The 25,274-nt window shown below is 35.4% G+C and overlaps 2 protein-coding genes across 2 annotated transcripts; both read right to left on the minus strand.

The window, feature by feature from the left end:
* Positions 1-8,362: 8,362 nt before the first annotated feature.
* LOC127860260 (uncharacterized) lies at positions 8,363-11,747 on the minus strand. Its single transcript, XM_052398203.1, has 2 exons — positions 10,506-11,747; positions 8,363-9,910 (listed from the first exon to the last, which is right to left on the minus strand). The coding sequence occupies exons 1-2, from the start codon at positions 10,878-10,880 to the stop codon at positions 9,824-9,826; spliced, it is 462 nt and encodes a 153-aa protein (XP_052254163.1). The 5' UTR covers positions 10,881-11,747; the 3' UTR covers positions 8,363-9,823.
* A 5,186-nt stretch (positions 11,748-16,933) lies between these two features.
* On the minus strand, positions 16,934-17,527 carry LOC127864430 (tol-Pal system protein TolA-like). The gene has a single exon (XM_052404068.1). The coding sequence runs from the start codon at positions 17,525-17,527 to the stop codon at positions 16,934-16,936; it is 594 nt and encodes a 197-aa protein (XP_052260028.1).
* Between the last annotated feature and the right edge of the window lie 7,747 nt (positions 17,528-25,274).

Raw genomic sequence — 25,274 nt, forward strand, 5'->3', positions numbered from 1 at the left:
ATTAAAGTTGTTTCAGATTGGAAATTTTTGTTTGGGTTATGATATTTGTGAGGAAACAGTAATACTGAACATTTACCATGCTCTAAAATATCAAATATATGCATGATACTTTTGACGATTTAAAAAGCTGAAAATTATAAAGGGTTGCAACGCGAAATGATTGAATAATTTGGAGAGTTCTGTTGTTGTCATTATATTTTGTGAAACTACGAGGATTGCTCAAATAAAGTATAAAATACATTGTTCATAGTATGAGCACAGATGGTTGAGTGGTCTAAACCGTAGACTTTTACTCCAGTGGTCAGTGTTTCGAGCCCAGTTGAGGGTTACTTTTTTGTTTCGTTTTTTAATTTGATCCTTTTTTTTTACTGGAGCTTTTTAGATCTAATCTTTACATTTATAAATAGACAGCATTTAATGACAAACTTCAATACATGCCAAAATCTGTGAAAAGGCCCCATTAATGCATTATTGCGACATGTCCACGAAGCTTTTGTTGTTTGATGGACAATCTTTGTATTCTTTATTTGAAAATTGTGTTGTTTATACATAGAACACACAAAGTATTATTAAAAAGGCATTTCAAACATATACATAGAGTAACACAACACAACGACTAAATGGGCTAGCAAATTTTTTTTAGTCAAATTGATGCTTTTTTTTTTATAGCATGTTTTTTCTCTAGCTTTTTTTTAAAGTTAACTTTGAATGCCAACTGGATTACTATTTTCAAAAAATATTTTATAGATGAAGACATTAAAAAATAACATGGCCATTGGATCCTTGAAGGGGCATACTAATGGTAGAATGCATAAAAATGGTACTGATTGCAGGATACTTAGTTCATTAAAAGCAGATACAGTTGTTAAAGACACATAATTATAGACAATGACTTAGACAGTGAATCAAAACATTGCATTGTGGAAACAATATGAATATTAGACATTTAACTTGGTTAATAAATCATGTACATGGATCCCAGGCAAAATGAAGGTCATATGACCATGGTATACCATGGTAGACCACGTTTTGTTAAATGGCACCACAGTCTTTGACCATGGTCATCATGACCATGGCCAAATACCATGGTTGACCATGGTCTAATACCATGGTCAACCATGGCCATATACCATGGTTGTCTATGGTCAAAGACTGTGGTGCCATTTAACAAAACGTGGTTGGCCATGGTCTACCATGGTAGACCATAGTCATATGGCCTTCCTTTTGTAAAACAGCACCACAGTCTTAAGTGGTCATGGTTTTGACAGAAAAATTCTGATGATAACTGCTGGAATTTCTGCAGGAATTTCCTAGAGAATTCCAGGAAGAAGGTCAGGCTTGATGATTCTGTTTTTTATTTACCAAAACTAGAAATGAAAGGCAGTTTGACATTAATAATTAACTTTTTGGCATTGAACACTTGTGTAGAAAGGCTCTTACTTTAAAGGAATATTATGTGTCCAGGGCCATTGAATTACTGAAAGAACTTAAAGATAAAATTCAACATTGTAATAAAATCATTTGAATTGCTGACACTTCATCGACATGTTGGCGAACAGTTAATAAGTATGAAATGATTGGTTATGCTTCTGATTATGTTGATGACAAAAACATTCATAAAGCAGAGGAAAAAGTGATACAATGTAGCAAAAATTGGGAAACATAGGTGAACACAGTGCCAAAGAAGTTAAAATGGAACCAATGGCTGATCAGTTTAGCCGGTAATTTATTAAAGACACCACAGTCTTAAGTGTAACATAAACCATGTGTCTTCATTCAGCTTGCCCATTTCAACTTCCTGTGCACACAATATTCTTCCTTTGTAAAAACAGCAATGACCATGTCCAACCATGGTCTGTCTTTTGTCACCATTGCCGACCATTGCCGACCATGGTTGACAATGGTCACCATTGCCGACCATGGTCCATTTTTTTGTGTGACCATGTCCAACCATGGTCTGTCTTTTGGTCACCATTGCCAACCATGGTTGACCATGGTCACCATTGCCGACCATGGTCCATGTTTTTTGTGACCATGGTCAACCATGTTCCTGATCATGTTCCACCACGGTTTTTGATGGCTGACAATCAAATACCATGGTCAACCATCAAAAAACATGGTGACCATGGTCGTCGTTTTGCCTGGGATGTAAATGGATTTCTTTTATTTAAAGAATTGTACTATTTTAAACAGTATGTTAATGTCAAATGACATAAATATGCCCATTTAATATAATTATTAGTAAATTAATTTATAATAATGAAAGAAAAACTTACCCCAGAAACAACAGAAAAAAAGAATAGGACATATGACAAAATAGAAAAATACATATCTAGATTACAAAGACTTCTGTTTATTTATATAAGAACAAGGACCAAGTTGGCCTGCGTTTTCTCAACTATTTTTACCATGACATGGATTTCAAAGATTTAAAAGCTGCACTTGTTGAAGTTCAATGTTGAAACATATAATGAAGTGCGGCACAGACAACTAAAGCCATAATTGGCTGGAGTGTTTGTTTTTGAACTTATATGAACCATGCAATTAAAAATTTGCCACTTAATATATTACGACAAGTGATACTTAGACAACTATTGTGCAACTTAGTCCTTGATTCATGCTACGTAAATACCTCTGATTAATGTTTGAAAGCTGAAGTATATGGCCACAATATAATACAATTTATCTTTTTACCAGTTATTACAAACATACTAAAATTACTGTGCAAGGTTCTAGTCATTAAAACAAAATTGCAAAAGCTCAAAGCAGTGTAAGAATGGGATTTTTATGAGATTTCAATAGAGCCTTCAGGTGAAATGTGAACATACCAGGTATATCTTCCTGTATTTCTTGTATAGCATAATAATGTATACAATAACAAAGAAATATAATTATAAAGATATATTCATGCATTTTTTTTGGTATTTTATTTATTTTATTATTTTTTATTTCTTTTTTATTTTCTCTCATACCTTTCATACATATGTGTTTTTTCTTTCAATGATAGCATTTATTACATACAGAGAAAACAGAGCTAAAAACCAAATATGCATTTAGTGTTCTCAAAATAATTGTAATAATAATTCTTCATTTCAGTACAAAACAAAATTACTTTTATATTTATAGAGCAGTCATTAACGCTTCGGAACAGCAGCTCAAGACAAAACATGTTGTTAACAAAATAAAGATTATATACAGTCAATGTGCGATTTCCATGAAATAAACAAACATAAATATGAATGCATACAAAATAGTGCATTTGAGTTCCATACAAACATATAGATGTCAGCACATAATAGAAAAAAACTAGATTAGTTGCATACACATTTTTTTTTAACCAACAGCCTGTCAAGGCTCTCATAAATTGCATACATGTTTTACAGCTATTTGATTGTATCAATGATTTCATTTACAAAGATAGCTTAATTATGTAGTATCATTAACTATGTAGTTTCATACAACAATCCAACAAAAGCTTTAAAATAATCAGATGTTCAATCAGTATCATACAAACACACACCATTATGATTTGAAGTATACCACTTATTTACAGTTCATAGAATTTCACTGTTCCTATGTGAAACTTGTGTACACTATAATCAACAATAACATGCCCAAATTTTGTCCAATATATAAACTCCTTTTTGTGAACATATTTCATGTGATGAATGACATCAAAATAGTACGGAAAAGGGATTTCTGTTTGTCTAACCTGACACAATGACAAAAGCTGATGTATTCATCATGACATTTCTAAAATATATTAAAACATACAGATCAGCAAGAGGTTAAGCGTTTATTTCACCTCGCTTCGAATTTTCTTAGTGGGAGTTTTAATTTTATGTCCTGCTTAGGAATTTCGCAGCAAGTCAAGTCGAGATACAGAGTGAATGTTAATACGAAATAAATGCTAATCACTTTCTTTCTTAAATGGCTTGGAAGTGATAAGCATTTTAAAAATCAATTTAATTAATAAAGGGTACAGAACTGTGAAAAAAATACCTGCCTCGGCATGGACGTTGCCATCTTGTTTGTTCCGTGATTACCCCCTCTGTATTACATACACAAAAAATACACATTGACAGTTCCGTTGATGTAACATGTAAAGTAAAGATTTCATACAAACACATAATTATATGGATTGGCAATTTTAATATGTGACAAGGAAATAAAGATAGGATTTCATACAATAACACGTAAACATAATTCCATCACAGATCTAATATGTACCATGAACAAAATGAGAGAGGATTTCATACATACAAATTGAGCATTGACAGTTTTAATATGTGACATGGAAATAAATATAGGATTTCATAAAATAAAACCTTAACATAATTATGCAGTGACAGTTCTGACATGTACTATGGAAATAAAGATAGGATATCATACAATAACACCTTAACATAATTAAGCAGTGACCGTTCTAATATGTACTATGGAAATAAAGATAGGATTTCATACAATAACACGCATAAACACCTTGCACTGACAGTTGTAATATGTAACATGGAAATACAGATAGGATTTCATACAATAAAACCTAAACATATGCAGTGACAGTTCTAATATGTAATATTGAAATAAAGACAGGATTTCATACATACAAATTAACGCATGTATTGAACATCCTAATAATTATGTGACAAGGAAATGAAGATTGGATTTCATACAAAAACACGTGAACATAATGCAATGACAGTTCTAATATGTACCATGGACATAAAGATAGGATTTAAACACTCTCAACATAAGTATGGCTAAAGTATGTAACCACTCACATTAGAAACAACATTCAAAGAAGAAAAGCTCTCCAAACTTCTCATCTGTATTATATACAGGAGAAAATATACCCATGTTGAAATCAGTAACATAGACAGGGGAAAAGCTGCCCAATACTTAATTTAGTATTATTGTAGAGGCCAAGAACTAAACCCAAACTGCCACCTAGCATTACATGGGCAAGCCTATATGTAAACTCCGATGAATAACCCTTTTCACACAGTAAATATAAACTCAACTAAATTTTTACTTTTTATTAAAGGACCTTATAACATAAAAACATAAAAAATGGTTCTGGCATATAATGTCTCGACTCCAAGCAGCAAGGGCCACCTGCGAACATGGCAAGCCCAAACTAACTGCAAATAACTAACTGCACAAATAAATTGTATATGAGTGCTGACTCCGGGTGACGGCCATCAGCACTCCCAACAAAATCATATATATTTTCCCCAAAAAATGTGCCAGGTAAAAAGCGTCCATCCGGCACTGATTGCCAAGGAACTGTTAACTTCAAGCGACTGTCGACAAACCCGAGGTGTCCGAACTGCCCCATCGGAAGTGGAGTCGTGACCGACCTGTATCCGACGTTTGGTACTCTGCGTCTACACGGCAAACTGAAAAACGCAACTCAAACCAGCAGAATATGTAATATACTAAAACCAAATCTAGTACGGAAAACAATCAGTTTCCCCTTATGTTATTAAAATTAATGTGGACAGGCAAATAAAACTTAAAATAAATCTATATTTACCCTAAGCCTGACCAAATTTTTAAATATATAACGGACGCAGTAAAGTGTGACAGAACAACACTGTGTAAAAACAAACTACATGGGTTGGGTGGGAGGGGAGAAAATTTACAACCTTTTGTTTGTGTAGATAACAATGAGAAAGAAATTTTAAATCTGTAAAATTAGCTACTTCGGTTAAAAAACACCAACAATAAGAAAACTGAAAAACCAGCCCAGCAGTGGCCCAACAATAAACAGGTCTATTATTTAGTAATAGACCATATTATTGTAGAGGCCAAGAACTAAACCCAAACTGCCACCTAGCATTACATGGGCAAGCCTATATGTAAACTCCGATGAATAACCCTTTTCACACAGTAAATATAAACTCAACTAAATTTTTACTTTTTATTAAAGGACCTTATAACATAAAAACATAAAAAATGGTTCTGGCATATAATGTCTCGACTCCAAGCAGCAAGGGCCACCTGCGAACATGGCAAGCCCAAACTAACTGCAAATAACTAACTGCACAAATAAATTGTATATGAGTGCTGACTCCGGGTGACGGCCATCAGCACTCCCAACAAAATCATATATATTTTCCCCAAAAAATGTGCCAGGTAAAAAGCGTCCATCCGGCACTGATTGCCATATGGCCACCCAACAACGCTGACCCAGCGGCCCAAATGCCCCAACCTCGAAACCAGCTGGGCCAGAGATGACGGGTGGCCACTGCCAAAGAACTTTGGCTGCAGGGCGGATGGACGCATGCTTGGAGTCGGAAGCAGTAAACTGTAAACACAAGGCAAAGATATGAATAAAAACTAGCAGCAAAAATGCATAAAACCCAGCAGAAAAAAAAATGCATAAAAACTAGCAGCAAAAAATTGCATAAAAATTAGCAGCAAAAAACTTTCTTTTTTCTTTTTTCATACATATGAGTAAGAAAAATATGCATACAAACTAACTGCAAATATCTATTTTTGGACTCAATAGCAACACCAACATACATAATGTTTGGGATTTAAAATTGTAAGAACCCCCAAATTTGTGCATCTAGAACTTCAGTAATGGATTGGTGTATTATGCTTTATAAGTTTTTCAAGCCCTGCAGACATATTAGAAAGAAAAATATCTGTACCCAGAGTTGACAAGTGGACTCCGTCCTTCTCAAACAAATGTTCCTCAAATTTTCCAAAGTCAGAGTTGGCCAAGTAATGCCCTCCACATGCCAAAGCCCTAGATGAACCATGACTATTAAGGCGCTTTCTTGCTTTCCATAGCAACTTTATTATCAGAATATCTCCAATTTGACCTTGGAAGCACTGCAGACCATACAATCTTAACACTTGGAAATAGAGACAGTATAGTCCTGAATAGCTCGACAATCAATTTTCGAAGGTCCACCAGTGACCGACGACCAAGATCATTACCACCTAAATGTAGCACAATATAGTCTGGAGAATTACCCACATTGGCAAGCGAAAGAAATTTTTTCTTTGATTCTGCAAGTGTTAACCCACTGTACCCTTGCCACCAGATGATGTTGGGTTCAAGGCAGAGGTTGGCCCCTTCAGGTCGTAATCTTGCTGCTATGAAGGCTTGCTTGATTATTGATGAACCCAGTATCCAGATGGTTTTCCTTAATACAACTTGGTTTTTGTTAGTCACGTGAATCTAACTATATGAACCATACCTTTTTAATGGGGGTTATTTATTAGGCTGGGCATGACAACAGGAACAGGACGAACATATGTTTGGTAGGCATTGGAAGCCCATCTGCCTGCCTGTTTAATGATCTCCACTGAATAGCCTAGTTGGGAAGCTGCAGTTGCTGCTCCAATTCTGAAGGAGTGGGATTTGTAAGACCCATAATTTAGACCCAAAAGAGAAACCGTTTTCTTAAGAATAGCAGAAAATTGGTAACGAGTAATTGGTTGTTTGTTAAAGTGCAAAAACAAGGGACCAGGCCCTTGAGGACGAACATGAAGATACTGGTTAAGACACACAACTGGGCAAAATTCACTGTTTGACCTAGTAATTTTGAGCGCTACCCCTTTGCCCAACTGATCAGTTTTTGAATGCCGGATTGAAATGATTACCCCATTGTGATCAAATTGTAAATCTTCTATTGCCAACACCGCTGCCTGTAAAATACTATCACCTTTTTTAGGAACAGCTATTTCGCCAACTCTCAGAAAACCGAAAAACGCTAGCATAAAAGTTGCAGTGAACAGTTTTGCTTCGTAGACACTGGAACACACAATATTAAGTTTGCTTACTATCCCTTGCAGTAACGAGAGGGTAATTGGAAGCCTATTATCGTGTGTTTTCTTATCTTTTTGCATTCCTTCAACCATTTTTGAAACAATGAACTTTTTGGTAGGGTCAACAACATCAAGCAGCTTGCAATGAAAAGCTATAGAGCTTAAGTATGATTTTGCTGTTTTGTGGGATAGTTTCTGTAGGGATAGCCATGCTACAAATCGAACCACCTGTTCAACTGTAGGCGGCCAGGCATCTGACAAGCCGTATTGCCTTTTAAACTCAGAGAATCTCTCTAACCCAACGATGTATGCCTTTTTTGTATTAGCAGCAAGGGAATTGTCTAGCAATCTATTAGCCTCTTGTTGCAGATCATCAGTAAAAACTCCGGCGGGACGGATTCTGGACTCGCTTGTGCCTCTGGTGCTAACTGTTGTAACCTGTGAAACTGTTTACGAGAAATTGCATCAGCAATGTAATTGGACTTTGATGAAATATGTACTGCTTTAAACACCACCGAGTATTTCATAACTAACAACACAAATGTTCTAACCAGAAACATCAAACGTTTCGACTTGGAAGACTGTTTGTTTATCACTTCTACCAAACCTAAATTATCAATATGAAACTTAATCTTCCTGTCCCTCAAAAAGACCCCCCAGAGCCATATTGCCAACAAAACAGGGACCATCTCTAAAAATGTTATATCTGATAAAATAGGTTGGCCTTGCCATTGAACAGGCCATGGGCAATAGGCCCAATTACCTCCAAAATAACAACCACAGCCAAGAGTAGCACCGCCTGCACTATCAGTGTAAAGATGAATGACAGAGTTATCCAACCATACTTTATTTGGAATATGTACAACGCCATTAAAATCTTCAATAAATTGAATCCACATCAGGATGTCTTCTCTCATTTCACCATTAACTCTTATCTTATAATAGGACTTTTTTAAGCCACACATAGCATCATAAAATCGGCGCAAGAATGCCCTACTTGCTCTTACTGCTTGACTACAAAAACTCAACTTCCCAGTCAAAGACTGCAATTCTTTTAACGTAAGTCTCTTTTTTACTAGACAATTTTGCAAAAGCTTCAAAAGTTCTTCCACTTTTTTAGCAGGTACTCTAACAGTCATTTGCACAGTATCTAATTCCAGGCCTAAAAATGTCAGTACTGTTGTTGGGCCGACCGACTTTTCCACCGCAACTGGGACTCCCATTTCGGTGCATACTTCCTCGAAAGTAGAAACTAGCATGTTACAATTATTTGACCCAGCTGCACTTCCAAAAATAAAGTCGTCCAAATAATGATCTAAAGTTTGAATCCCAGTTTTGAAACTTACTAGCCAATGTATAAAAGTGGAGAATGATTCGAATAAAGCCGGAGCAATAGATAAACCCATTGGTAAGCATTTGTCAACATAATACTGGTTGTTGAACTGAAGCCCCATCAAGTGAAAGTCCCCTGGGTAAATAGGCATTAAACGAAAAGCCGATTTAATATCTCTTTTTGCCATCATTGCTGACGTACCTAAACTAAATAACATGTCAGCCACTTTGTCAAATGATGTATATTTAACAGAAATGTCTTCCACACTAAAACCATCATTGACACTTGACCCATTGGGATACGACAGGTGTGTAATTAACCGCCAACCCCCGTCTGGCTTCTCTAAAATGCCTAATGGACTTACTTTTAAATTGGAAATTGGTGGGACTTTGAAAGGACCTGAAATTCTACCTAAGGAAATCTCTTTGTCAAGTTTCTTTTGGACTTCTGAAAAATGCACTTTTGTTGAAACCAAATTATTCGCTGAAGAACCGAGATGTGAACCCTTATAACCCAGCTTAAAACCTTGCTTAAAGCCATTACTGAGCACAGAAGCTACTTCTTTATTTGGATATAACTGAAGATATTTAGAAATCGTAACAACATTGATTGGCGACTTGCCAAGAGACCAAACTGAGGTATTAGTATCTGCTAAACGGGCCCCGGAGCCCCTGAATTGGGCCTCTAGGTCGGAACGTGTAAGCTCTAGGCCTGTACGAGGTCTGGGTGACAGCCCCCCTGACAGACCCTCCTCCCAAGGAACTGGTGTTGCGAGGCTTGAGATGACATACCCTGGAAGGATGGTCGTAACCACAAATCATACAAGCATGTTTGTAATTGCAAACTGACCGTAAGCATCTGGTATAATTGAAATCATAACATTTTCTTACAAAATTCCCTGTATCATGAACTGGCTGCCTTGGAGGCCCCATACACAACAGCCAAAGCTCCATATCAATCATTGCCCACGAATTCGCTGGGTTATTACCCATTCTCAACCTAAACTGTTGATCATAAGATCTCCAACCCTCAGTGTGTCTTGCTGCCCCCAGCCTTATAGTGTGCATATACTTTAAGAGATCTTGCATTTTAACCGGATGAGCACTTAAATAAATGCTTGAGAAAATGAGGAATGCGTCAGTCCATTTAGCTATATCAACAATGCTTTGTTTCATGTTGGGCTTTACCACTAATTCACCCGAATTATTCAAAACCAAATGTTTTCCTAAATCTTCAGGAACTACCGGGGCCTCCAACAAACATGCCAGATCTACATATTGGCCTGATATTATTTTGTCTTTAATTGACTGAGGAACATGATCACCTAAAACAGACTGAAAACTAGGAATCATGCATGGTAAAAAAATATCCTCACTAAAACCATTACCCGATTGAACAGCCGGATCTGGCTGGCTTGCTGCAGGCTGCATCTGGTCGCCCAGTTGTTGACTGAGAGGCAGCTGGTCGGGTTGATGGCCGGACTGTTGGTTTGAAGACCATTGGCCGAGTCGATGGCTGGGGGTGAGAGGCAGCTGGACAGGCTGTTGGTTGGGAGGCAGCTGGACAGGCTGTTGGTTGGGAGGCAGCTGATCGGGCATTTGGGTGGAAGGCAGCTGACGGGGTTGTTGGCTGGTGCCAGGTAGGTTTTGGCTGGGATGCTGGTGTAGTTTGACCGACGGACGGCGCCTTTTCCGGTTTCGCGTTTCCATGTGTGCAATAAAATAAACAATAAAGATAATAAGTAAATACCGAAAAAAGCCATATTTGGCTTATAGCTAACCCACTATAATAATTAACAAACCTTTTAGAGATTTATTGCATATGAACTAAAACGTGACTCAACAAACTGTCTTGGTAATTATAAATAAATGCGCCATAAGACCACCTCTTAACTGCAGTAAGTACCGACTATTGCCGCATTGCCACAATTAAGTTCCTTTTACTATTGCTACATAAAAACCAACATTCATTTAAAGTGTTTATGATAAACCTGAACATAGTGCCCGCCCTAATTGAATCTGAAGCAACCCACTCTCCAGAAATTGAATAATAACGCTAAATATATTTTGACATTTTTGTGCTGACCAAAAGTAATATGTTTGTTTAACACGCCACGGGAATTCCTTTATTTCGATTGAAATTTACCCTCTTACTGCCAGTGAGATATTAGCCTATTTTCAGAAAATAAGTATAACATGGTTATTTCACTGAATACACGAATGCATATCAACTACGTTTTCTCATAAAGCTTGAAATTGATTTTGCTCTTACTACAATTGCTTAGATCAGACGCCATGTGACCGATCCACTTTTTCCCCACCACTGTACAGAAATCCGTAAACTACAGCCCGTAAACTCAGCATCCATCATAAATATCACAAGAATTGCTAAGAAACACCTTTTAACTACCGGCTTCTAACTTTATTTTACATATTTAATAAACTTTTACTAGAATAGATTAGAAATAATTAAAGGAGAAAATTTACAACCTTTTGTTTGTGTAGATAACAATGAGAAAGAAATTTTAAATCTGTAAAATTAGCTACTTCGGTTAAAAAACACCAACAATAAGAAAACTGAAAAACCAGCCCAGCAGTGGCCCAACAATAAACAGGTCTATTATTTAGTAATAGACCATAATATTTACAGGAGAAAACTTGATCATCTTCAAGTTTGTAATTATACAGGGGAAAAGTTTACACATGCAACATTCAAATCAGCAACATTTTCACAAGAACAGCTCAGGCTGAATGGTCATATCAATAGTATACACAATAGAAAAATTTTCCACAGTTTATATCCAACAAACATATGCAATAAAAAGTTATACATGTATAATCTTTACATTTTGGACTGTACGTGCAATTGCGTTTTTAATGTTTGCATCATTAATGTGCAAAGGAGGAGACAAGTCATTACCATGCAGCAATAGAGCATTTAATACTGAAATATCTACATGACAATCTACAAGAATATTATTCAATGATAAAAGCATACTTGCATTCATTAAATATTCAAGTCAATAACAGTCAAACGCACAGAATTATTATATATTAATATCAATACCATACAAACAAGCAAAGCTTCCAGATGTTTTCATAGTGTAAAGAATGTTTTCTAGTGTTCATATCAATAAAATACAAAGACACATACATACATTTCTAAGGCTACACAATATGTCACACATAAAAAGCATCTGTAATGTAATTACTAAAGTTTATGACTTATTACTATAAATTTAATTTCATGCAAAAAATACAGTTCATGTTCTGGTTAAATGAGCTGAATACATTGTAATAAATGAAAGCATTGTAAGTCGGTTTTCACTTTAATAATAGTGTGATAAGAAACCAAAATTGGCCAGAAATCAACAAACAATGTATGTATTCATTAATTTAGCCTCTGTTTAATAATCTCATGCTTAAATTACAGTATGTTTCCTTCATAGGGATTGTGTTTTGCTGAAGTTATTTACATGCAATGAAATATATAAATATTTTACAGTTTTTGCAACAAACTATTGAACGGGGGGGGGGGGGGATAATATCAATTGATATCAACATCATATCTTATTTCATCTCAACTTCTCTTTCTCTTTTCTATTTTTTATGTAAAGTTTAACACCATGTCACAATTGTTAATAACTCTTTGTATAAGATGCAATGTCACTGTATACTCATGTGTCACTATATTTGTGATTTGAGCTTAATAAAGGTTATGTTGTTGTTGTTGTTGATATTGATATTTCACTTAATGTTAATAATTGAAGCTAACATCATTTTAAATTGTTTAGGTGGCTTGACATCATGGAAATGCATGGTCTTACATTGTTATTGGAAAAAAGGACAGGGTGATCAACGAGATAGTTATTATCATGCATTTCATCATGCATATTATATTGCCACCTTAGATTAGAAATAATTTATAGGTAAGTGTTTGCTATAAAGTAATAAAATAAATCAAGCTATTATTTACAGGTACAACAAAAAATGAATTAATATAATATTTATACCATTTCCAGTCAGCGTATATTAATATTGCAGAATGTTTATTGGTCACACAACTACAACAATAAAATACCTATCTAGCCATGTTTACCAGTGCCAAAACATTGACCTGATCCTACTGACCTCTTTTTAAATAAACTTGATCTTTATTTCATATTGGTATTTATATTGCCAAATCCCCCATAAACTTTGATTTATTTTTATTACGTCGGGACATTTATGACCTAAAGGTAGCTACTTATTTGTATTAATTTTACTATAAATGACAAGATGTGTTTGTGAAACACAATGTCCCCCTATATGACGTTTGATTTTGAAGGATGGCCTTGACCTTGACCCTTCACCACTCAAAATGTGCAGCTCCTTGAGATACACACGCATTTCAAATATAAAATTGCTAGCTTCAATATTGAATAAGTGACATTACAGGAGCAATTTTGACCCATATATTTGACCTTAAAGGATGACCTTGACCTTGACCTTTCACCACTCAAAATGTGCAGCTCCTTGAGATACACATGCATGCCAAATATCAAGTTGCTATCTTTAATATTGCAAAAGTATTCATAAAATAAGCGAGTCGGGCCACATATATTTGACCTCTGACCTTGAAGGATGACCTTGACCTTACCTTGACCTTTCACCACTCAAAATGTGCAGCTCCATGAGATACACATGCATGCCAAGTATCAAGTTGCTATCTTCAATATTGCAAAAGTATTCATAAAATAAGTGATTTGGGCCACATATATTTGACCTCTGACCTTGAAGGATGACCTTGACCTTGACCTTTCACCACTCAAAATGTGCAGCTTCATGAGATACACATGCATGCCAAATATGAAGTTGCTATCTTCAATATTGCAAAAGAATTCATAAAATGAGCGATTTTGGCCACATATATTTGACCTCTGACCTTGAAGGATGACCTTGACCTTTCACCACTCAAAATGTGCAGCTTCATGAGATACATATGCATGCCAAATATGAAGTTGCTGTCTTCAATATAGCAAAAGTTAAAGCAAAATGTTAAAGTTGGCGCAAACCAACAGACCAACCAACAGACCAACCAACCAACAGACAGGGCAAAAACAATATGTCCCCCACTACTATAGTGGGGGACATAAAAAACTGTGTCAGCACATCACAGTAATGTAATATTCTATGTTTTTCACATTGATATCTTTTGTAACTTCTTGAACGCGCAATACTCACAAAGAAATTGCTTAGGAGTGGTATTTGTATACACTCATGCTGATTGTGTCATATTATTGCAATCAGCCTGTTCTTATATATATAACAATAGATCTGATCAGTTTTCATGATCCAGAAAGTATTACTGTAGAGAATAAGATTGTTTGCATTTTCAATATTAACGAAGTGGGTTTTAGTTCAAACACTGTGAAGTTATCAAACAACATATTTGGGTTCTGCTTTTTCTTCTTAAAGAAAATTATTTGTGTTGTGTGTTCATGCTTTGAATCACAGAACAGGTATTACAACATAGCTGTAACTTGTAACCATAAGTGCATCACATGGAAACAAGAAGTCTGGTTTCAAAACTACCAGATTAGCAATGATCTTAATCATTTTTGACTTTGGATCTTTCTTGTGTCTTTCAAATACCACATTATCTTAATTAACAAGTATTGCTCATTCCAGAGATTAAAAGCTTTTATAAGCTCACCTGATTGCTCAGGTGAGCTTTTGTGATCGGTCTTTGTCCGTCGTCCGACCGTCCGTATGTCCACATTTGTTTGTATACACTCTAGAGGCCACATGTTTTGTCCGATGTTCATATAACTTGATCAGAAGATTTGTCCCAATGATACCTCAATCGAGTTCAAAACTGGGTCATGCTGGGTCAAAAACTAGGTCACTTGGTCAAAAAAAAAGAAAAACCTGGTAAACACTGTAGAAATCAAATTTCATGCCTAATCTTTATGTAACTTTGTCAGAATGTTTGTCGTAATGATATGTTGGTTGAGTTTGAAAGTGGTTCCGGTCTGTTGAAAAACATGGCAGCCAGTGGGCGGGCCAGTTCTCCTTATTTGGCTATAGAGATACCTTGTAAACACTCTAGAGGCCACATTTCTTGTCCGATCTTCATGAAACTTGGTCAGAAGATTTTTTCCAATGGTACCTCGATCAAGTTCGAAACTGAGTCATGCTGGGTCAAAAACTAGGTCACTAGGTCAAAAAAAATAAAAGGTTGTTAACACTGTAGAAGTCACATTTCAAGCCAAGTCGTCATGTACCTTATTCAAAATGTTTGTCTTAATGATATGTTGGTTGAGTTCAAAAGTGGTTCTGGTCCGTTGAAAAACATGGCTGTCAGAGGTTGGGGAAGTTTTCCTTATTTGGCTTTAGAGAAACCTTGTAAGCACTCTAGAGGCCACATTTCTTGTCAAATCTTTATGAAACTTGGTCAGAAGAGTTGTCCCAATGATACCTCGATCAAATTCGAAACTGGGTCATGCTGGGTCAAAAACTAGGTAACTCGATAAAAAAAAAGAAAAACCTTGTAAACACTGGAGAAGTCACATTTCATGCCCAATCTTCATGTTACTTTGTCAAAATGTTTTTCTTAATATGTTGGTTGAGTTCAAAAGTGGTTCCGGTCCATTGAAAAGCATAGCCGCCAGTGGGCAGAGCTGTTCTCCTTATTATAGAGAAACCTTGTGAACACTCTAGAAGTCACAATTTTTGCCCAATCATCATGACACTTGGTCAAAACATTGGTTTTATTGATCTCGGACATGTTGAAAAGTTTTGTGTTTGGTCATGAGGGGTCACAATATAGGTCACCAGGTAAAATCTTAGAAAAACCTTGTAAACACTCCATATGCCAGAGTTTTGGTTCAAGAATGATGAAATTTGACCAGGATGTTTGGCTTGACAATATCTCGGTCAAGTTTGACGTTTGGTAATGTGGGGACAAAATCTAGGTAATGGGGTCTAATCTTACAAAAACACTAGAGGCCATAGTTTTGGTTCAATAATGATGATACTTGACCAGGATGTTTTTCTTGATGATATCTTGGCAAAGTTTGACATTGGGTCATGTGGGGTAAAACTCTTGGTCACGAGGTCAAAATCTGACAACAACCTTGTAAAAACATGTAGAATTAGCATTACTTGCAAATGTTTGCATTGCAAAAAACCTATGCAAATGGACAGTACTCAACCAGAATTAATCATATGCTCACACTGCAAAAGTAAACAGAAGAGAACCAATCTAATATGCTCTAGAGTACTGAATTTTCAACTAAGCAATGAACAAGGCCTTGTTAGAAATGGTAAGTAAACTAGGGTCATCTTGACCCTCTTGTAAATATTTGAAAGGCAGAATCACATACCACTATATATTGGGTTCTTGAATGAATCTTAATTGCGTTAATTAAACTAGTTATATTTAGTTGTGTTTGGAATAAACTAAAAAATCAGTCCACTCAGAAAACATTATCTTGACAAATTTGAATAATTAGACAGAGAAACATGATTTTGACTTTGCATTAATTAAATATTTAACTGTAAAGATCAGATGTTTTCTTTCCATGCAATATTATCATCAATAGTATATTTAAAGAAAAATGATGGTTGTTTATCTGATTTGTAATAAATCATATCATTTACCTCATAGATTTTACTCTTTAATCACCAATTATATGGATTGAGAAAAAAACTTGAGAATGTTGTAAACATGTACAACAAATTTAATAATTTCTAAATATCCAGTATGTTAAAACCTGTTCACTAACTGTTGTTTTAATATCAAAATATTGTGTATTATGGTTTTATAAAACCTTTACATAACTGTACATGATTTTTCATCAGCCCGTGCTTCTGCTTCAGCTGCTCGTCTTTCAGCTGCATCTAATCTCTGTTGAAGCTCTCTTCTCGCTGCAAAGTCTTTATTAGCTTTACTTTGGAATTCTGCCAGAAGTAATTCTAGCTTTTTAATGCTTTCTCCTTGCCTTGTTTCAACTTCTTTCTTATAAGCTTCATTAGCTTGATCCTGTAATATTTTTTCCCTTTGGCGCTCAGCTTCTGCAGCTTTTCGCTCAGCTTTTGCAGCTTTAGCCATCTTAGAAATTTCATCTTTAGCAGCTTTAGCAGCAGCTTCAGCAGCAGCTTTGAAAGCATCAGCACGAGCTCGAGCCTCTTCAGCAGTCTTCATAGCTGTTGTTGTTTTTGCAGCTTCAGCAGCTTTTATTGCATCTTCAGCATCTTTAGCAGCTCTAACAGCTTCAGCAGCTGCAGCAGCTTCGGCTGCTCTTAAAGCTTCTGTAGCTCTTAATGCTTCAGCAGCTTGAGTCTCTTGTTTAAAACGGGAACTGAAGTGAGGAGTAAACTTTCTCACATTTGCACTGTCAATGGAAGCAAAGATGTCTTTTATCATCTCTTCTTTTTCTGTTTGGGTTACTTTGTTGTCTATGTACAATTGTTTAAAGATACAAAATTTAAATACAGAGGTAAATTCTGCATGTTTGTCCTGAACTATGGAAGGAAAGCGTTTTTCAAGGTCATCTTCACTTTTAGTAAAAGTTATTATAACAAAAGCATAATCACCAACATCATCTCCAAAGTATTCCATGGTGCATTGGAATTGGTCTTTCAAATCAGTTATCTTATTTGGATCTATCACAAAACAAAGTGCATGAAATCCTGGGTGTAAGATTTTCTCTGCTTGTAACAGTTGCTCCTTTAAATCTGCGTTATTTTGGCTTGAAGGATCCATCACTGGGAATTCCACAATTTGTATTTTACGACCAGCGTTTGCTCCGTTCTTAAAATATAGAAATGTCAGGTATTGTATAATCATTTCATCAGAACACTTGATGTCTGTGGGTTGTTTATTCTATCATAGGAGATTGTTTAATGTTAAGCTCACATATATTGTTATGTATTACTTCAAAAGTATGATAATGTTAACATACAGTAATGAATATTATGGTTGCACCATTAAGAAATATTTCAACGACGTTGAACATCCATTCAGGAGGGTAGGGTTTGTCAAACTAATGGTTTCCAATCAATAACTGAGTTAGAATTGATCAACCTTTATGAAACTTTGGGTAGAGCAAGCTTGCATTGTGACCAAGCTACAATTTAAACTTTGGGGCTGGTCAGGGTAAGGTCAAGGTAACCTGAAATAAAAAATTACAAAAAAGGTTTCTTCTAAATAACATTAAAATTACAGAATCAAATGTTTCTGCTAAATAACTTTTGTTTGAATAGAGATATTTCTATGAATCTTTGTGTGTAGAAATATGCACACCTAGCTTGCAATTTTTGGGGGGCTAGAAGCGTAAAGCTCACTGTAATTAACAATTGAAAAACAGTGTCAGCTCAATTAAGTTTGGATTGAGGTTTCACACTAAAAGTTTGTGTGTAAGTAACTTATTGCAACCATTGAATTTATGGCTAGTCAGGTCACTGTTACTTAATATATGTTTAGAAAAAAGGTATCGAGTCAATAACTTAGTTAGGCCCTAAACTATTGGGGTATCTTACTGAAATGTGTGTGTGTTGGTTGATTACCTGACATTCTAGCTTGGGATTGCAGTGATTTTTTTTGCTAAAAATTACCGCCTATTTTCAGCTGCTTCCCAATCGAAAAAATCTACGTTTTTTTCCCAAAAAGCTGACCAAAATTCCCCCAAAAAAGCCCAATTTAAAAAAAAAAAAAAAAAAAAATTTTTTGAAGAAAGAAGTCCCTTTTGACTTATCAAAATATGATAGCTTAACTCTAGATCTTAAACATACTGCACAATATATTTCCTTTATTGCATCCTTTTTGTTGATAAATAATTCCTAAATTTGCCACTTTTTCAATTAAAACAATCCCAATTTGAACAGACTCCTTTTCTCAAAATGGCTAGAAAACCCCCTGAACATGCACTTAAAAACAATTTAAATTCTGTTACTTATAATCATATTTAGGCCTTAGAAAAAATATGTTTGTTTCAGGTTACCCGACCGACCGTGTCAGTTTACCCCCGACTGCAATTTTTTTATCCAAAAAAAATAATTTTTTAAATCGCATTTTACACTATTCTTCCGCGTTTTAGACCGCAAATGTATTGATTAAAATAATAACATTCAAAACAATGTATTACCGGTAATTATGGTAAAATCGGCAGAGTTGCATTCACACATTTAATCTCTTTTATCAAAACACCACAGACACACATTTAATCTCTTTTATCAAAACACCACAGACACCACACGAAAGGTCAGTAGACGTGCTATGCGTGTTTTCATAACGCCCAACACTTAATCCAGTTCTGTCCAAATGTTCACTTGAATCAGTATACAGTCGAAACTGACCTAACGGCCACCTGAATTTACCGGTCACCTGCAGACAACGGTCAGTATGGAATCCCCCGACGAAAAACACTCTATATTACACCTGAATTTAACGGCCACCTGTCCATAACGGCCAACGGCCACTATATTCAACTCCGAAATTCATATTTGAACTGAAATCAACGGTCACGCGTCAATCGTCTCGAGTCGCGAAAATTAAAAACACTGCACATCATTTGTCCGTCTATTTTGCGGTTAAAGCGTTTGATAGCGGTAATTGCCTTTGATATTATAAAAGCGGACCGCTGCGAGTAAACAAATAATAAGGTGTTGAGAAGGTTTGTTTTCCCGGGATAATTGTGGGGGTTTCTTCAACAGAAAATATGTCAGAGTTTTTGACACGTTTAAAGTAATAATTGCTAATTAAATGACTGCTAATTAGTACATTGTACTTACAATATTGAGTATCGATTTTAAAATAACATTTTCGGATCATTCTTCAAAAGAGCTTTCTAGCGTTCACAACACTTTTAAAAGCAATCGGAATAATAAATCACGGAATAACAATGAGTGGTGAACGTAAGTTCCTCACATTAGAGGAGCGAGTCAAGTGTTTGAAACTGTTTGAATCTGGAAAAAGTTCGCGTGTAATAGCAAGTGAGCTCTGTGTTGGACGTACGCAAGTGCAGAGTGTGCTTAAGCATAAGCAAGAAATTATGTAGGAGTATGAATCGAATGCAAATGTGAGTTTGAAGCGTTGTTTTTTGTATGAGGTTGTTGAATTAAAATGCTTTTTGTGTGATGTTTGCGTACGAATAAATTTTAACAAACTTTTTGCGTTTTTTTCTTATTAGAACGGTACAATATCACCGTACTATCGGTTTATGAAAGCGAATCCGCTTTTTAGACTTGTAGGGACGTGACGTCAACGGCACGTGACAAGTTTTATTTATTGAATGATCAAGATGCATGAGTTAACAATTATACTAGCGTTGATAAAGTCATTGCTTTAGTTTAATAACAATATGATATTAAATCAATCTATAAGATATTATTCTGTATTTTTCAATGTACGTATATTCTGTTATTATGCTTAGATAACGGCAATGAGCATTTGTGTAACACCGTATGCAAACGACTGGGTGGGGTAACGACGTAGCAGTACTACCAACTGACAAACCATCTTAAAATTGTGATCCAAATTCAACGGTCACCTGTGGATAACAGTCACTTTGGTCATTTCCCTTAACTGACAGCTGAATTCAGGTTTGACTGTACAGTACAATTACTGTTTCAATAATTCCTCAACTAAAAGACCGTGACGATAAAGATACGGCGTGTTTGATTTGAAATTAATTTAGAGAAAATATCAAATTATTCGCGATTTAATTGTGTTAAAAAATACCAAAGAAACTTTAAACCGAAATCAACAGAATTCAATGTTCTCTGCCCTAAAAAGTTTGTATAAAAAATCAATACACGCACGCTTTCCATGTGTATATATTGACCTTGTAAATTGCCGCATAATTTTCGCGCGCTTTTGTCGGGAAATATACATGATGCTATATTGGAAGCATTTGTAAACGTCGTGTTAACATAAAAAAAATCGGAAGTGTGTTGCGGATTACAAATTATTATTTTCATTTGGGAATTTAACGGAACATTTATACTAGTGTTATATTTGTTATGAATTAAATATTGATTTGTTAAAACGGTTTACGTGTCGAAAAAAAATGTTTTGATAATATTATGCATTTAAAGCATAATTTCCAGGAGGATAACACCCGTTGGCTATCATCAGTCTATTACGTAACTTGCCATTGTTTTATCGCGGAGAAGTACACTGTTCGGACCTATTAATGTGGTACATGTAGGTAAAACAAAAGCATAAAACTGCAATAAATCCCTGAAATTATCGATTGATTGTGACAAGGGGTTATTTACGCATATCTGATTCACATTGTTGCCACCTGTTAATATCAGATCCTACAGTAAAAAAAAAAAAAAAAAAAATCCTGACCTACCGACCCTCATTTTTTTTTAGCCAGTAACCTGAAACAAACAGGGTTTTTTCTTAGGCCTTATAATGCCAAATTGTTATGGTTTATCGCGCTATTTTTCCCAATTTCATGGTTTACCGTGCTTATTTTCCCAATTCCAATGTCACAGGCTGTAACAAATAAAAGCAAAAAAATCACTGGATTGCTCTTTAACATTTCCCTTTGCCACTAAGACATTAATTGTAATGCATCTGTAGTCCCTTAGAAAATGTGATTTAATGAAACACTTTGCTTAATAAATTCACATTTTGCAGTCATTTTCAACTCTAAGATACTGATAAACAGCAAACAGCATATTACCTTAAAAGACTGCAATTTCTCAATATAAAGAAGTGAAACTCCAGCTGCTGGAGCAGAATTGCATTCTCATTATATACAATTAGTTGGTCCTTTATTTAAGGAAAGTGACCAATTTCCAAAACAGTTCAAAACAGCACATTCAATACAAAACAACATAAACACCTATAAGAATAAAGCTTGGTTCACTGCCTTGAAACGGTCAATGCAAAGCATTGGGGGTTTAAACCAGTTTTAGAGCGCTCAACCTCACACTTGGCCCAGCAATATTCAAGTTTTGATTTCTTGAGTTTCTTGCAGCCTGTTCTTGTTTATGCAGATTGAATATAGCAGTGTTCAAAATTCGCACTAGCCCAATAGCCCGGGGCTAGTTGATCTCGTTTCGGGCTACTGAATTTCCCTAGGTACTAGCCTGATCGGGCTAGTGATTTTTCCAACATTGGAAAATTAAGTATGCTCAAAAATGTTATTTTCATCCATCTCTTGAACCATATCTAGCGTTTATTTAGCATCGTTTCGCGTTTCCTCACCTTCCCGATCATGTTGACATGACGAGAGTTTGAATGACGATTTTTGTTTGACACCGTGTATTTAAAATACGGATCTACCCAGGTTGTTCTTAATATGCGGTACTTTCCGAAAACCGTACAATTCTACGAATGTTGTAAATGTCCACCATCTTGAAATTTTAATTATTTATTGGCGAATTAAAGCATGGCAATATCATATTTTAAAAGAATATATCAACCAAATTATATGTTGATTGCGTATAAGGTAGGTTACTTTTTACTGGTTTTCATGTTCGGCAGTCAAACGATATGCATATTTTATTTTACGTGCAAAAGACGTATCTCGATATGTTTTCAGACACGGTATTATCTGTCGACTTTAATTTATTTTCGAAGTTCTTGATGAAAAAAAATAGAATGATAAATACAAATGCGGTGTAACGGATGGTTTGGTTGATAATTTTTTGCATTGCACTCCCAAGAATTGGACCTAGAAAGTCTATAAAAAAGAACAATAAGCTAGGAGGATGGGACTCTGCCCTCTATTTGCTTTATCCTACTGCCTCAGACACTCTGCTTATTTTTTCGGATTTCAAATTTGGGACAATTGACACCTAAAAATAATTTACAGACAGGATATAAACCTTTGCATCTTGACTGCATTTTCTAGGTATTGATTGACGAGTACCTGCATACATAAATATAATCGTATTGAGTCATTGAAATATTATAATAACATTTCCAGTAAATTGGGATGAACTGTTATTTGCAATCCTTATCAAGTACACCCTACCTGCAATAAAAACTATCCAGAACTGTCCAAAATATAAACTTCTTTTAAAAACATGTGATAAACAGTTTGGGCTAGTAAACTTTGGTTCGGGCTAGTGAAAAATTCTATCTGGTAGCCCGAACGGGCTAGTGGTTTCAAAAGTGAAATTCGCACACTGATATAGCCTTTTGTGTTTTGCTTCTGAATGCGAAAGGGTTAAATGGTAATAAATTAAGAAGTAAAATGTTGAAAACCTGGTTTCATGGCATTGCCATATGTTTCTTTTAATATTTACATGGGAAAACAAGAAAGTTTTAATACTGAATTCAGGTTGTCTATCTGGACATCTGAAAATCAAATTTCTTGTCCAGGATACATATTGGAAATTTTAAAACGTATCAACTTAAGATTTCCAAGGTAGCACAAAACATAAATACATGTGCAGAGCTCCAGATATGGATTTGTGAAATTAGTAACGGTACTGCCTCTGACAGAAAGAAAAGGAGTAACGCTGAAAATCAAATAGTACCTGTACTACCATATCCAAAAATACAGGTAGTACTGTTCTACCCAGGTTCTTGGATATTGAAAGGTGTATAACTGACTTTACAGAAACATTTGTAGCAATGATAATAAATATATGTAGCTTCTTAAACAGTAACTTTATTAGGTTTTCCATTCTGAATTATGATGCATATACAACTACACATTAAAACTCATGACTAATACTATTTCTTCATTTTTTTTGATAAGATAACACAAACCAACTAGTAAGCTAAGTAAATGAATACTAATGTCACTGTCTCAAATTGGGTTTTCCAATCTTCCACAGTTTTTGTTTGGATCCCATTGTGTTTTCTAACGTTTTTAGCCATTGATGCAATTAAATCGTTTGATATCGGGGCGACAATGTCTTTTTCTGGGTTTACAGATTGAATGTCATGATGGTTAAACGACTGTATGTAGTCGTTATATGACATCAAAGTGTTCTTTTACAAGCTCTCGGTTGAGCCGGCCTTCCCTTGCGCCCAGACATATTGTTTTTCACGGGTTTACGGGTAACCGGAAATCATGCGACAGAATAGACAATAATACCGGAACCCAGTATACAACTTTTCCGTAATTTAAATTAATGAAAAGCGCCATTAGGTTGAGACCATCATATCACTCCGTGCAGACGCGGACTATCGGTGTGGCCAGATTGTTTTTCGTAAATGCGTAAAAGGGATATTAAAGTCATAATTGTACGTCCAGTTTATAAAAATAAATCCTTAAACCTTCATGAAAAAGCCGTATTTACGGCTGTACGGCCCTTATCTGGGGCTCGGCATGAGTACACTTGCTTTCATATTTGTAGAGTTATTTTTGTTCCATATTTCGTTTCAGCTTTTAATTGAGTAACTAGCTTATCTTGAAAACTTAAAGAGATAGAATTTGAAACTTGAAACTTTATTGATTCTAGTAGATGGAGCTAATAGGGAGGAGGAAAATTTGGAGTGCATTGCACAAGCGCCACAATTCTGGCTTTAATATTTTCCGGACCGTGCTTGTCAATCCTGCGTCATAAAATGTCCATCAACTTTTCATTAAAAAAAACCCATCTCAAACTTAGATTAGAACGACATTTATAAAAATGATTCTGGATGACCCTTTTTCAAAGCTGTTCGAATCATTTTGTGCTGCTGCGCATGCATTTCAAGCTAAAATAGATGTTTAACCCCATGCCTCAAATCAAAAATTAATCAGGTACTTAGAATGCTCTTTGTCCATTCATAAGTCAGTAAGTCTGTTCTTAAAACTTTCCTCTCCGCTCTATATCTCCTATAATCTTGATCTGATTATTATTAAACCTGCCTCAAATGTTTAGGGCCTTGAAACATTGTGCAGAAGGCATGAGTCTGTTATGCTGGCTCAATATCAAGGTTGTACTTCCTGCTCAAAGGTTTGAGCTCCCATTTTCATGTTTACTCCATATCTTGTTCCCTTTGAAGGAGTTGTGGGAAAAATTGCTCAAATGTTAAGGTCATTAAGACAATATGGAGAAGTCATCAGTAAGTCATGTTGGTTATTAAAGGTTAAGGTCTTAATTTAAGTTTAGAAATTTAATCCTCTATTTTCATGTCCTGTACACGAATTTGATACTCGCTAAAGGATTTTCATGAAAATTTGCTACAATGTTTAGGTCATTGAGATGCAAAA

This window comes from Dreissena polymorpha, chromosome 1 (assembly GCF_020536995.1).
Source record: "Dreissena polymorpha isolate Duluth1 chromosome 1, UMN_Dpol_1.0, whole genome shotgun sequence".
In the NCBI taxonomy this organism is placed as follows: Eukaryota; Metazoa; Mollusca; class Bivalvia; order Myida; family Dreissenidae; genus Dreissena; species Dreissena polymorpha.